The 16,778-nt window shown below is 35.0% G+C and overlaps 1 protein-coding gene across 2 annotated transcripts in view; it reads right to left on the bottom strand.

Moving 5' to 3' along the window:
* The window catches only part of LOC121424918 (striated muscle preferentially expressed protein kinase-like), a 116,974-nt gene that overhangs the window by 62,743 nt on the left and 37,453 nt on the right, over positions 1-16,778 (bottom strand). The window contains exons 3-4 of one of the 2 annotated variants that reach the window (XM_041620811.1): positions 13,296-13,474; positions 11,103-11,187 (exon numbers count right to left, since the gene is read on the bottom strand). In XM_041620811.1, the coding sequence (XP_041476745.1) occupies positions 11,103-11,187; positions 13,296-13,474 (264 nt within the window). Of the gene's footprint in view, positions 1-4,202; positions 4,969-11,102; positions 11,188-13,295; positions 13,475-16,778 lie in introns of those variants that run through there. The other variant, XM_041620819.1, reaches the window with a different exon arrangement.

Raw genomic sequence — 16,778 nt, 5'->3', positions numbered from 1 at the left:
TTACTCTAATGTCCAAGTTTAACGAACTAGACCAATAAACTTTCAAATTTATGATGGTAATTCAACAGATACCCCCAATTCGGCCAAAGTTCATTGACCCTAAATGACCTTTGACCTTAATCATGAGACCTGAAACTTGCAAAAAATGTTCAGTGATGCTTGATTACTATTATGTCCAAGTTTCATGAATCAGATCCATAAACTTTCAAAGTTATGATGGGAATTCAACAGATACCCCCAATTCGGCCAAAGTTCATTGACCCTAAATGACCTTTGACCTTGGTCATGTGACATAAAACTCATGCAGGATGTTTAGTGATACTTGATTAACCTTATGTCCAAGTTTCATGAACTAGGTCCAAATATTTTCTAAGTTATGATGACATTTCAAAAACTTAACCTCAGGTTAAGATTTTGATGTTGATTCCTCCAACATGGTCTAAGTTCATTGACCCTAAATGACCTTTGACCTTGGTCATGTGACATGAAACTCATGCAGGATGTTCAGTAATACTTGATTAACCTTATGGCCAAGTTTCATGAACTAGGTCCATATACTTTCTAAGTTATGATGTCATTTCAAAAACTTAACCTCAGGTTAAGATTTGATGAAAGTTGACGCCGCCGTCGCCGTCGGAAAAGCGGCGCCTATAGTCTCACCCCGGGGGGGGCACTCGACCAAAAAAGTGGTGGGGGTGTGCCGCGGGCGAGACAAAAAACGGGGGCCTTGGAGCGGGCTTATTGTAAAAAGGAGGGTCCTCGGAACGGGCTTCGGAACGACAAATGTTTGTGAAAACGGGGGTCCTTGGAACGGATCGCCAGCGTGTGAGCGCGTATGCATCCCTACGGAACGGTCATGCGTGCATGATGCAGCTAGCGCGGCCTCCGCCGGGGAGCTCTGCGGCCGCTTTTCACCAAAATTGCAGCTCATTTAACGCGATCGTAGCGGCGTAACGAAAAATATGCGAAGCTTTGGAGCGGATTTCTCTCTTCTTTTTTCTCGATAAGAAGAAAATGCTATGCCTTGGAGCGGCTTTCTTTGTTCTTTTCCTCAACAAGGCAAAAATGCTATGCCTTGGAACGGAAATTTGAGTGTAAAAATGGGGGTCCCCTCCGCGGCACATACCCACTATGCATTATATACTGAGTGCCCCCCCCGGGAGTCTCACTCTGCTATGCAGGTGAGACAAAAACGAGTTTACTTATTGGGACTCTCATTTTTCATGTCAAATGCATTTTGTTCAAAAATTGTATCGAAACGGATCGTGTACAGTGTGCACCAGGCATTACCTAAATGTACGTTCAAGCATGGTGCAAGAAAACTCGGGAAATTGGGAATAACTACTTCTCAAACATGAATACCGGTAATTATTACTAAATTAGATAATAAGGTGTTATGAATATACACTTCAATCAATTTCTGTATGGTCTTATGTAGAAACTTGCCATTAACAGTAGCATTTTATTTGAAGAAAAGAAAAAAAATTGAACAATTAATGTAAAACCAAGGAAAACAACCCGTTTTAATCTCTTTTTCAATGTTCAGCCATGAAACAACACATTGTAAATGCAATATTAATAAAGTAGGTCTATACACGATATGAAGAAGTTGTATTTTATAAGGTTGACAAGAAAAAAAAAATAATAATTATCCTTTCATTATGTCATCTATGAATATGATGGCATTACGATTTACTGCACAACTCTGTCCTAGCAAACTCAACATAAACATACATCTCTTCAATTGAAGAATAATTTAAATGGCTGGCAGGTTTGTTTTTTTTTGGGGGGGGGATTACCAGGCAAAATAAAAAGGTTTCCTAGCCCTGATGTATTTTCCTTGAATCTTAATCCCATTGAATTTGTACATGAATGTTGCACTGCACTCTGACTGAGCTCTGTTGCCTGGATGAGCCATAATTTAACCCTATTAGGAGACCAGTCTTGTCCACTTTATCCCAATCAGATTTGATTCAGGGAGGCTTGCATTTAGGTCAAGCGACCTCTTCAACCCAAAATATACACTGTAGACAAATGTAATATATTGACACAATTCACAAATCACATTTCTACAGCCAACCTACATGAGGATGTTAAGATGGATAAACACAGCTGTCTTGAATCCATGGATTCCCATAACCAAAAAAATGTTTTTCAATTAATCTTATGTGCATGTTCATGGTTGCCTACATGTACATGCTGATGTGAGTAAATTTATAGACTGTCAGCAAGAAACAGCATTTCATGTTTTTTTTAAACAAAAAACAATTACAAAATTGTATGCCAAAGAAACATACCCCCCCCTCCAAAAAAAAAACATGCAAAGAAGAAAATGGCAGGACATGAACTTATATAAACTGATCCGTTAAATTGAGATCAAACATATTCAGAAATCACTTTACTTGCTATTAAAATTGGGTTTTGGAAAGTATCAAATGTGTGCTGATAGTGAGGTGGCACACCAGAAATAATAAGAAATAATCAAGTCCTCTTTGGCATGTGAGAATGATAAATATAGTATGCTAACATATAATAAAGATGAACATGCAGACTATTCTACAATCAGTCATCATATAAAATATCCTACAACCATTTAATCAGCTATATGCAAAACAGATTAGACCTATAGGCCTACCAGATAACATGGGATACATGTACATGGTAGAAATTCATGTATAGTGATGAGTTTAAAACTAATTGTAAATATGTTTACATCTGACGAGATGGCTATTTGCTGTATTTCAGAACTATTCATATCTTGATAAGACACTCAGATCATGGATTATAACAACTTCTGGGTCTGATCCTTTAAAAAAAAGGAGAGACAGCTGTACACGCATAGTGTCACAATGAACATGGTCTGTTCTTTTAATTTACAAATTTTGGGGATGTCCATTTTTATGGGAAACAATGACATTTCTTTTTTCCACTGAGAAACTCACTTGTAAAATAAACACACAAAATTAAAGATTTTTAGCCCCCTCTCTCGATATAAACCACTGATTCCTCCCATAGTCTGTGATATGCCTACAGTACATATTAACAATATATATACAAATTAAAAATATTATGTGATAAAAAGATTAGTAATCATGATTAGCTCTGTTCAAACAAATATATGACATGATCTGAATACTTAGAACACTTGTCAGCTGGTCAATGACAGTTGGGTGTCCGTCTTGACCATTTTGGACAGAAATGATAGTAAGGCTCTTGTTATGTTCTGTTTAGGCCTCTACAATCTTTGATTACCATATTGCAATCTAATGCTGAATTAATGTTGGACTAAGGTAAAAAAAAAAAACAGTAAAGATGGTTACTGAATCATTATTGACCAAACATGAACAAAATAAAACTGTACCTCAGCTGTGAGAACACCGTTAAGAACATATCAAATACTATCGTGTTTCCTCAGTTTTGAAAGTTAAAAAAAAAGTATTAAAATCAAAAAGTTTGTGTTAGCAGAATGAAAATGATGAACAATATTTAAATAAATAGTGGCAAGAATACCAAAAAGTAAAGGTATATTGTAAGTTTCCAAGAATCCACATTTTAGAAATTTTGATAAATGCCACACATCCATATCTATTTCCATAAATGTCTATACTATGTGGGCGTAAGAAATGAAAAGGTCTGTGTAGTAACATGCAAATGACCATCTACATGTAGATTATATAAACCAAATATACCAACCATTTTAATATGATACATAAAAACAAAATAATGCATGTTTAACTTTATATCTATTTGTATTATTCCAAGGAGGGGGAGGGGTTAATAAATCTATCAAGATGTGAATTGCATCTTTGCAAATAACTAGCATATTAAATGCCAAAGTATGAACCCAAGTTTCCTCTTGAAAATTTGATAAAGCTTGTCAATTATAATGTCAAATGAAAATTATTTTATGTTAACATTATGTCATTTTTTTACATCGCATACTTTGAACCCAATTACATATTGCTGTTCAACTTGAACGATTCAGAAAGGCAAAGATCCCGCCTGATCGTTCGCAAACTGTAATAAAGTCATATTTACTCTGCTGTCTACAGGAACAAAGCGTTCTCTGTATGAATATCTATGGGATTTAGAGAATTCAGAAGGCAATGGGTTAAATTTATCAGAAGTTTTATGAAATCAGAGACATTTTATAAACTGGAATGAATGATAACTATAGGAACACGACCTGGCTGATGACTTACTCCTATTGCTTATACACCGCCTTGATAAGCATGTATTTGTTTATTTCGACACCCTCCGTGTATCAGCATGAATCCTTTGCTAGTAGGGGCTCTCCTAACGTGTCAATCAACTCGGTAATACAACCCAGGTGTTCAAAACCAAGACATGATCTCTTTCTTCCTTCTCAGATACAGACTCAGACCTTAACCCTCAAAGCCTCACAACGCTACCAATCCAGACACACAACCACAGGGTGCTTCCCACTCTGGGAGTCGATGTGCTACATCGGTGACAGAGTATCTTCCAGTATACGGACCCAAGAGTTAGCTCCTTCAAGAGACACTGATGCTTCCTGCACAGATGGAAAGACTTAACAGGAATTAGACTGCTATAACAAGCACACCCATTTCGGCTCCTGACCCACCCTAAGCGGTAGGGTCACTGGCTTCCAGATAGCTCCAAAAGCAAAAAATAAACACGGAGCTAACAGCTCCTGAAAAGGCATCCAATATGTTGTCTTTCTTTTTATTTTGCCGTTGAGGAAATTAAGAGCAATAATCAGAGGACATTTTCAGGCCAAAATCAGATTCCAGGAAATCTTGTCAGATAGTTCCACTTCTACATGACGTCAAGATGTATGGTCATTAGAGATGTCACAATCACGCATCACTCGCCAAACTTTACCAAACCTTTGAATGGAAGCATTCCCCCTTTTAAATGCACATGATACGCCGCCGGTTAAAGCCTCCTGTTGTGTGTGTTTGTGTATGGGACGCATCACGTAGTACCCATCCCCGATGTACTTGTATAGGCCTGGCTTTAGTGGGAAGCTCTGGGTATTAAAACATGCCACAAATAGCAGTCGACATACCGGCTAGTCTTGGGGGCTTGGCTTCCCGACAGTGCAGGGGGCCCTTTATTTCACCTTCACTAACACTCAGTGATCACTATCTATCTACACATTGCTGCTCTTAAATTGCCATGCAATCTTTGTTTGTAATCTTCCACGTCTCTTGTCTCTTCCTTTCTCTTTTTTTAAGAAAGAAAAAGTGGAATAACTTTGAGTGTCCCGGGCTAAAACTGGACAAAGATTTTTTTTCTAAGATTCAATTTATGAGACTTAACCTCTTTTTAAAGATCTGTATCAATATTCTCATCTTCTGATTATCTGTTTTGGTATTTTCTTTTAAAAAGATCATTTCATCAAAATCAGATGTAAAATTATGAAATTTATGGCCTTTTTAACTTATTTTTCACAAAAATGTTTCATTTTAAGCTTATTTTTCACAAAATAGTATTTTCTTTTGTTTGTCATTGTTTAGATAATACAATATATGTATTTCAATTTTTACAGATTTGACAATTATAAGCTTGATTGAATATCAAAATGTTAAAACAATGGTAATTCCACAGGTTTATGGAGGAATAAAACTTTTCACATAACAATGAAGAGAAAATTAAAATATTACTAAAATATATCATACAATAAAATTTTATCAGTTCCCTCAATTGCATAGCAACCAGGATGTGAATAAAACAATTTTGTGAAAATAAGCAAATCTTTGAAATGTCATAGCTTTCTAATTTTCAAATTATCAGTGTAAGCTTGTGTGATTTTACTCATTTTATGTGACTTTATATGTCCATGTATATTGTTGGAGAGCAAGTTCAAAGGACAAAATCCTCTACTACTACTACTACTACTACTACTACTACTACTACTACTACTACTTCTACTACTACTACTACTTCTACTACCACTACTACTTCTACTTTTAATACTACTTCTACTTTTAATACTACTACTACTGCTACTACCACTACTACTAACACTATTTCTTCTTCTAAATGTACTACTACTGCTGCTGCTGCTGCAACATGTACAACTACTGCTACACCTCCTTTGCAACTAACGCAGAATCAATGTTACATTAAACGCTCAACATGAATGACCTTCCATCCACTTCTGGGGGTTTTTCAATAGACAAATGCTAAGATGAATCAGGAGGGGAGGTAGAGCACATGGTTTTTTTAAGAACACTATTGAAGTTATGATCTCAATCAAACCAGAAACTCCATTTATGAAAGCATGATTCCAATGTGTTATTAAAGAATTGGTGATGTTTTTATCTATGCTTTCAAAGAAACTGTGTTCTTGGAGAAACTTCAATTACAAATGGGATTTCTATTTGCAGGTTAATGATTGTTTAAATCAGCATTTAAAATGAAAATGAGAAAGGGTTTTTATAACCATGCTTGAGCTAAATCCAAATCGCGCACCAGCTTTGGGCCTGAAATGGCGAGCAATAAACTCACCTTAATTCTGTTATGCAAGTATTCTTCATATTCAGAATGAATATTTATATGTTGGCTTTCTACAGGGTACTCATAGATCAATTTTACTTGCAAGTGCTGTTACTCAATTGGGTAGGTAAAACTTAAGTTTGTTAATAGACAGGATGACCACAGAGTAGCCTTTAAATTAATTGAAGCAACTACCAGTGGCCTGTGTGGTGCTGCCCTTTTCTCAATCCATATGTTCTAATCACTTATGACATCAAACGATTGCCTTAACATGAGAGCACAGATCACCATGATATACTACTGCATGCATGCAGAGTCTAGCAATGTACATGCGGTGTGTTCACACCCGCCCTTGGTAAAAATACTTGATTTTTTCTGACAATTCCACTAGGATCAATATGGTATTGACTTTATGCCTGTGTGAAAGCAAATACTTATAATATCCCTGAAATAAAATAGTTGCAAATAAGTAGAAATTTCTTCATTCGAAAAAAAAAAGCCCATAGCACGCAGGAATTTGTCTTACGATTTGGGTGCTATTTGCAGTGTGAAATCAAATTGGTGGGGCAAGACAAATACACATTTAATATAAATGCAAAAGTTTTGTTGTTAGCTCATACATTGCAATAACCTTATTCAGTTCAAGCAGGAGGTAATGCTATATAGACAATTATTTGGGGAGATTTTGATGCCTGAACAATTGTATATTCACTGGTATCTTGATATCTTCATACAGACCTAAGTGAATTAGCTTTAAGCTGTTACTTATGTTTGCTTGGTTAGTGCTGATAATAGATAGCAATAGAGATGGATAATTGTTCTATTAAGCAATATACTATTAAAGCCTATCATTATCTTTATCATCATAATCACAATCATCATTGTATCATTTATAATATTATCATTAGTTATCTTCACTCAGTACTGGAAGTATTTTTTTATTTTGCTTTAATGTTCCCTTCGTCGTCTTCTTCAAGGTGACATATCATAGGTAAATCTTGATTTCAGTGCACGGTTACCCTTAGTTGGAATTAAGGGCGTATGCGGGGGGGGGGGGGAGCTTCAAGGGAACAAAATTACTTTCAATAGGCAATGAGCCACATGCGTTGCTATGTCATTAGCTTTTTACAGAATACGCAAAGCCCCCATCCCAAATTACGAATTGCCTTTTAAAACATCCAAATCAGTACATTTTTAGCTTGCACAGATATTGTAAAATGTAACTCAATATACATGTATCAGCAGAGCTGACTTTGAATACAAGTAAGATGAATTATCTTTTGAAAGAAAGAGAGAGAAAAAACACACAAAAATTTGATAACAAAATCCAAGTAATGTATGTTGACCTCAAATGATGTTTGACCTTGACCTGGAAATTTGTCATTCATTTCTTGTTTTGTGATGTCCAATAAACATTCAATATGAGTTCCATTTAATTTGACTTAATATCTTTAAAATAATGAGCAAAATACCAATTGTTATCCAAGTTAATTGATCTGCAATTAACCTTGACCTAGTAACCTAAAATTATACTCATCTTTTTTCAGATGCGTGTAATAATCACAGCCAAGTTCGAAATAATTACTTGCTTTAGATTACCTCTAATTTTAACATTATATTGGAAATTCAAAATTGTGTCATTTGTTTTTTTTTTAACTTGATATCAGTTTATTGAACCTGAATGACCTTTGACCTTTGCCTAGTGACCTATAATTACATTCATTTTCACTTTTTTTGCCCTTACTTGTTAACCATCATATTCAAGTATTACAGAATAGGGATGTGCATGCATACAGTAAATGTATTATAATAATCAGAGGAGAGCCCTTGGATATCAGCAATACCAGTATAGAGCATTACCATCCTTTGTTCATTGTTTGAGTGCTTTTTGGGTAAAATCTTGTCAATTCAGCTGTCAAGCTGTGACCATGATTGAATAAATCTTGAATCTTGAAGTTTGTGAAGGTAGACTATACCTGAGTTGGCAGCAAGCCACATACCAGTAAGCTATGTAATGACACAATTAAAGGACAAATATTGATTAAGGTCAAGACTAGGAGGACACGTTTTGCTTTGCTTCCTATTTTGTTTTGCTTCTCAGAAAGTGACGTCTTCATGATGCATTCATGGTATAAACCAAATGGTCTTTGCTCAGTAGTTTGGTGCCTACTTGAACTCATTGCATTTATCTTAAAATGGTGTGGTGATTACAATTAATGCTGCCATTTTCAAAATACAAAATAGTTTCAAAATGGAAAATTACATTCATAAAACAGTAGATATCAATTTCATTCTGATAATGGATTATTATTGATTTCTACATACAGAATGGCTTGGTTTTGATTCCCAAGGTGAATTAAAAAAATATTTGTTAAAAAAGGCCACTAATCATGAGGCCATTAAGGGGGACATGTATGCTCACTTGTATTGTAACATCAAAAGTAATCATTCCATGTTGCTGATTTGTAATTGTAGTACACATGAATAGAAATTTCTTGACGTGTATTATTTTATTTTCCTAATTCAGAAAATTATGAGATGTAGCGGAATAAATTGAATTGATTTTATACACTTAAACATTGTCTTAAGAGACTTCCTGCAAATAATATACCTCTTTAGACTGCAAAGCGTACAATCTTGATTTGTTCAATTAAAATTTTTATATAATATAGAATTTTTTTTTTTACATGCACCATTGTGCTGTTGCCATCAATATGGACTTGAAGTTTTAAAAAACACACACGAAAAAATTATGTTGAAAGCACTATCACAATGAAAACAGAGCATTATCAGTAGAACTTGCGAGACGAACAGTCAGCATCGATCGAATGGTGTAAGAACCAACCCTTTAATGCGATGATGAACTATTAATTCATACATGTGTAAATCAATATTACAGCTTTGCCCACCGTGCAGGGCTGGCTGGTCTACCCAACCGCCCTTTCCACTGGTATGCTGTGCCCATCAACCCACCTAGGTAAGGATAGGGCTCACACAGCTCACGTCATCCTAATGACTTCAACATATGCAGTCACCTCAATTTAGAAAGCCTGTTACATTTAGGAGGTCTGTGTGCCCTCCGCTAATTCTGCTAAATACTACACCTCTTAAAGAGACACAATGCTTTGAAATATCTCTATGACGACTTCTCCAAGCTTCAAATATCAATCTTTGAAGCAGTTTACCATGCTAAAAATAAAATGCTGATAGAAGGTATAATAGATGAAAATCAGAAATCTTCAACTGTCTGTTCTTCTAACAGAATGTTAGAATAACACCCTTGCAAACAAACAAACAAAACAATAGGTATAAAAACAAACAGTTGAGGAATACTCTTTAAGATGTTGTTAGAAGGATATCAAACCCTGTGCAAACATTAATTTTCAAAAAAGGATACAATGTAGAAGAATTACTATAAAATGAATTCCGTCAACGTCAGTTACAAAATGGAGGGGGGAAATAAAACAGGTTACAAGACTAGTCTAAATTTATAACTTATTATGGCTATCCAAAAATTATCAATACAGCTTTTCATATGGCATGGATGTGGATTTCATTTTCCATATGTCTTGCGGCAATTTTCAGATTTCCTATGTCTCCCGAGATGGTTTAGCTATACTGAAATCATGTATTATTCACAATGAAAATAAATATACAGGTTTGAGAAGTCAAGCTGCTCTTTGAGAAATAATGTTTGAAACCTAAAAACTTACTGAAGAGTTGTCTACAAAATCCTGCCACTTTGATACAATATTGCAAATATAAAGAAAGCCATAGATACAAGACAGATAACTTTCAGACTTTAAGAATTGGCAATTCTATCCTATTCAGAAATATACTCTAAATTCCAAGAATTTAAAATAAATCCAGATCGGCTGTGAATAGTGACCAGCAGAATTCTGCATTGATTTTAAATCTTATGGATTAACTTCAAAATCTCAAAAGATTTAAATTCAAATCTTTTAGATTTATATCTAAATCAACAAGGTTTGAATCTAATTCTAATATTCGGCTCGTCATTATTCACAGCCGATCTGGATTTATTCTAAATCCTCGGAATTTAGAGTGTAGTAGATTTTAGGATAGCTACATTTCTATTTTTTCCTGAAATTTACACTTTAAAGGTAAATGCTAGTTTTGGTAATGATATCAAAATGAGTTCATACAGAATCCAATGAAATGACCACCAAAGTGTCTGTTTGTATAAATAAAACGCATGTGCCAAAGGATTCTGGAAGAAATTGTGTAATTGCTGAAAAATCAGCAAATAAGCACAGGATTCGGGTAGAGCGTCGGGCCTGACGCTCTAAGCAATAATTATACATTGTCCCACGTGCGCTTATCTGTGTTGGGGATCTTCAGTGTGAACATTTTTCAGCGTAGATTTCAAGATTTCACAAAGTTCAGTTAATGTAACTGTACCAGATCTAGATCCTCGATGATATACTGACAATTAAGCCTTGTTTTACAGACTTTCTCATGAAATCAGTGTTTACTGCAACTACTGGAATTACTCTTTTAACACTCTTCATTAACCCTCACTATATATGTTTCTGTCTACACTCTCTTTCAATGATTATTACTTTGGAGAATTTGGTAACATGTGAATATCTTACCAAGGTGCTTGCATCTTGTCTGATTTAGTACCAGCCTTTGCCTTGTCTCCAGCACTCTGTCCAGTGGGTGTGATCACAATATCGCCTTTAAAAAGAGAGAAATGAATGAAGTACTGCTGCAATCAAAAGATTAATTAATCAGAAGAACAGAAAATTATCAAGTATTCAAACAATGCAAACTGGGTATTAGGTATCTTGATGAATCCAAAATGTTTAGATTTGGAGATAGAATAACCATTCTTTTATCAAACTGGAATATTACAAAACTCAAAGTTACAAATACATTTTTTGTACTACTACTGTTTTTTAAACAAAACCTACACCCTAAAATTAGTGGGTATATCTTGATGTTTAGGCAAATATATTTTAGTGCAGTTGCTATTTATAAAAGTTACTATATTGTGTTTAATTGCAAAGAGAATAGATCAGTTCCGTATAAGCCAGTTCATAGTTCCTTTCTGCGCATGATCAAAATATTCTGCGCATGATCAGAGGAAGGTCATTTGTACTAAAGTGACATGGTGGTTTAAAATCTAATGAGATAAGCACCACCTTTGATGTCTTGCTTATTCATATATTCTTTTGAATTGTGGTTTTCATTTACATCCACAAAAAACAACAATGCGTCCACGAACGACTGGTATTCCACAGTTTGTCAAGTACATTGTACAACATGCAATGATATGCATTCAAAGTAGGAATGCAACAAATACCTTCATAAAGTCTTCATGGGTGTGCTGGTCTATTCAATTTCTTCATCCTGCTATGTAAGGCAAGCTTACGTAATATCTTGCTTTGAAATCTGCCTATCATAATGAAAGAAATGAAAGGTCATTTGACCAAAATTGTCCATGAAGTAACTACGAACTGGTCTATTACCTCATATGGGCAATTTTGGTAAAATGACCTTTCACTTTATACATTATGATAGGCAGATTTCAAAGATATTATGTAAGCATGCCTTTCATAACAGGATGCAGAAATTGTATAGACCAGGGGCGGTATTCTGAACATTGTCTTTTCTCCATATTTTATCTTATCTTAGAGATATGACAAAATCGGTATTCTGGTGGATGTCATAACTTTTGTCACAAAAATTGTCATAAATTTTGTCTCTTCTCTTTAGCGCGCAGCAAAAATACGCGGCTTTAAATGCGCGTAATCCTTTTATACAAGCAAAAGATATGACAAAAGTTATGACAGGGGGGTAGCAGTCATAAATTTTGTCATATCTTTTAGTACCAAATATCCCGATACCCTGACGACTGAATGTCAAGCAAATAATTATATTATTAAGACTGATTGCTGTATTAGTTTTACTCATCTTCCATGACAATTTTCAAAATTATTTTTTCATGCTACAATTAGTTAGGCCCTATATATTTATTCCTCCTTTTTTTCTCTGTTTTCCTTACTTTTCTACTTCTCCTCTAAAATTCTTCACAGCTCCATGTCTCTCTTTGTAATTAAGCGCATCAATATACGCGTAGTTGCGCGATGCCAGCAACTGTTTTGGGGATACGCCCTACCTGCCACGGGGCTTTCCTATTGGCTAGAAGGGCTCCAACTGGGAACTAACGATGATTTTGATTGGTTCGCTTCCAAAAAGATGGGTGGGAACTTTGAGAGATATGACAGGGAAAAGACAATGTTCAGAATACCGATTTGTGACAATCATAGCGGTGTCACATCTCGGAAAGAAATGACAAAATTTATGACAAAAGTTATGACAGAGTTACAGAATACCACCCCAGGTGACTAGAATATCACACCAATGAACACTTTATGAAAGTACTTGTTGGATTTTTACTTTGAATGTACATGTATTAACAAGTTGCCACAACAATGTACTTGGCCAATTGTGAAATACCAGTCGCTATTGGACGCATTGTTTTTTTGCAGATCTAATGAAAAACAAAATTCAAAAAAATATATGAATAATCAAGACATCAAAGTTGGTGATTATGTCATTAGATATTTCATATGTCATTAGAAACCACCATTTCACTTTTAGTCCAAATGACCTACTTCTGATCAAACGCAGAATGGAACTCTGAACGGGCTTATTATACTTCAATTATTAATCCAGTCAAGTTCCTAAAATATCAAATCCAAATATTAGTCCTTATTTCAACCCTCAACATACATTTGTATAATTCATGATGACACCTACTGCTCCCAAATTTGTTTTACCTTTCTTTGCAGCACTCTTTTCTTCACGTATCTCTGCCTCCTCGATCTCAATCTCTTCTGCTGATTTTTCTTCTACTACCACATCAGCTCCACAATGTGCTACTCCTCCAGTATTCACAGCTCTCACAATATATAAGCCTTTATCCTCTGGCAAGGCATGGGGGATGGTGAGGGTGTGTCTGAAAAATTAAAAGATAACAAAACACAGAATTGATACATGTGTCATTTGGTTAAAGAAGTTGACAGAAAATCATCTACCTTATGAGCTGAATGCAGTCAGCCTCATTTTTGGACCACCTGAAGAAAGTCATTGCATTATTACTTATTGCTTTGCGTTATTACCCCCTTTCATTATTGAATTTGTCCTCAAATAATCTGGATTTGATGCGGCTCAACAATAGATATTGAGTTTATATATGTTGTCATTTTTTAAGACCTTTGAATGCAGAATATGCCACATAATATGAGAATCCCATTAATAAATTTAACTCTTTGTCCGCCAAGTTCGCCGATTGGCACACTTGCTGCTTCGCCAAGTACGCCGATCGGCACAAATCTCACGACAATCCGATTACATTGATTTATACAATGCTATCAATCACAAAAGCTATTAAAGCTCCCTAAGCTGCACTTCCTGCCTTGCCATTGAAAAAAAATAGCCTAGGCTTAGAGTATTGGGCCTGTACTATTATTCTTTGACAAAGGGGTTATAAGTAGCTTGTTCTCATATTTTGTAAAAATCTGGGAATGAATAGCCTGTACACTTATAGTTTGCCAATTGAAACTTGAAGGTTTTCATTGATCTTCTAAACATGAGTAAATATTTTTGAAATATACATCAATAGAAAGCTAATTTCATACTCTACAAATTTACTGCAGAACATTATTCTGTAGGAAAAAGCATAAAAAAGTTACAGCCATGTAAACTATGCATGCAAATCCTGAGCACCCAATTCTGGTGTCCACAAAATTAATCCAGCAATAGGGGATTGCGTGCATGGTGGACAAAGAGTTAAAGAGGAGATTTGAAGAGGACCAATGGCGGAACATTGTCCTCCTAAAAGGAAGACTAAAATGCAGCTTACTCTGGTCTTCAACCGCTCATGAATTGAAATGAACCGCATCCATGAATACACAAAATGGGTCTAAATCATGGTAACCTACGTAAAACATATTACAACAAATTCCTTTAGTCACTTGCATCTCGTTTGGGGCATTATTCTGCTTTGTCAGTATGCATAGCTGAAGTCCTTACTTGAAGCCTTTGGACAAACCATATCGTCGGCAGTCTTCCGAACCGTTGTATCACACATACAATGGTGCAAACCCATTTCAAGTTTCCTATAATTTTCACACTTAGTTCCCCAGCCTTACAACATATTCATTGCTAGAAAAATACAAAAACATCATAGGGGATACAATAACCCTAACCGCCATTTCAATGCGCACGGTCAGTCAAAACATTGTATCGCTTTTCAAGCGCAAAGTCAATGCAGTGTCAATGGCCGTGTACGACGGTTTGGCTGACCGCACGCATTGAAATCGCAATCAGTCAAAACGTCATATCGCTCTGCTACAGTACACATAAATTTCCAATGCGATTTGCGCATTTTATTAAAAAATTGTACGTGATCGCCATTAAAATCCCCTCATATCTCAGAAAATAAAATAAATTGCTTCCTAGAAATTTAGTTATGAATAGAATGGGACCTGTGCTTTCATTTTCTGCAAAAATCTCAAAATCATTTTTTTATACCAAAATTGACGGATATGACGGTTTGGATGAACGCCGACGATATAGACATAGTGCATACTTGACTATGCAGATTAGAATTAAAACTATTTTCGCTTCACTCTAGAATCTTCCCAAAAACACAATTACCATTTGCATGGATCTGAGAGATGGCAAACAAGATTACAGGAAAGCCAGGGAATGGGATAAGTCTGGGCTGGAAGATTAGGCAATATATAAATCTGTTCACAGATCTTGAAATTATAATAGCTTTCCAATGCAAACAACCAGTAGCAAACTAACAGGGAAGGGTATGATATATGAGGCAGTGCAGACTGGCATAGACTTTGGCTGTCTGAGTTGAGACATTTAAATCTATTTTTGTTTGATGATTTATAGGAACGGAAATGAAAGAAATCCAAACAGTTTAGAAAGCTAAATGCCTGTATATTTCAATTTTAAAATATAAAAGATTTCTGAAGACATGAGACAGGCTTCGGAACAAAACCTTCAAATTAGTATGATACATGTTTGTCAGTTTAATATGCAATTAAGGAATAACGCAAAGTTTTTAAACATCAATTTGAAGTGGATGCTTTTTCACTTTACAATCTAAAACCTGAAACGTTACATCAACATTTGAAAGGTTGGAGGAGTGACCTTTTCTAAATGTTTCAACTTACATTTAAATGGTTTCAATCCAACATATTGTTGGATTCAGCTTTATGCATAACATGTGGAAAACATTATCACTCCTCTAACCTTTCAATTATTGGTTTAACATTTCAAGTATTAAGGTGTATGACTATCAGTCTGAAGGGATATAAAATAGTACTAGGGTATGTTTAGTCTTACTAGAGGTAACTTACATTGAAAACAAAAATGAAAAATTACATTGTGTAATTGTGTATTGGAAAGTATATTCATTTTATCCACTACAGTACTGCATCATATGGGTAACAGGAAAAGACAGCACTTTAGTCTCAGTGGATATGAACTTCATAGATCAAGTCCACTCCAACAAAAAGTTATTTGAATGATCGCAGAAGATAATCAAACAAGCATATCACTGTCAATATCAATAAAATATGACATAAACCAGAAACACCTGAATATACTGTTCAATTTGGACTTTTGCAAAGTAAAAAAAAAATCCACAATGGATCATGGGTGACATTCTTGCATTATAAAAATTGAATATTTTTTCCTCCAATAATGAAAAACTTAGTTTGATTCTTCACGGGGCATGTAAAATCATCATCTTTACTCTCACCATATCTTAAATTGACTGATCATTGTTTTTATATTTCATACTATGAAAATCCAATATGCCAGTGTGTGACACCGTTCCCTCATTGGCATAATGAATGGAATGTACACTGTGAAAAACAATCAAGATCTTAAATCTGAAATAAAATTTCTTATTTTACATTCAATTTTGAGGATATTTTCTGTTCCAGACTTGTCTGACTTTTCTCTACTTGTTCACTGTTTTCAAATTTCAAATCAACTTGTTGTTGGGATGGATCTATTTTGGTGGAAAAGAAGCAATACTGATGTCTTTTCTAAATGGCCATGGAAGAGTCTGTAACATAAAACAAATCATGAAGTGGCTTTTGATATTTTCATCCTTTTTTTTTTCAAATGAAAAACATAAACCAATAACCTCAAACAAAAAATAAAATGCGGTAGCACAATATCAATTAAAAACACTTTCACAAAATGCAAAATTAATCGATTCATTTAAAGTA

The sequence above is a fragment of the Lytechinus variegatus genome, chromosome 1 (genome assembly GCF_018143015.1).
Source record: "Lytechinus variegatus isolate NC3 chromosome 1, Lvar_3.0, whole genome shotgun sequence".
NCBI lineage: Eukaryota > Metazoa > Echinodermata > Echinoidea > Temnopleuroida > Toxopneustidae > Lytechinus > Lytechinus variegatus.
This window is presented reverse-complemented; position numbering and strand designations above follow the sequence as displayed.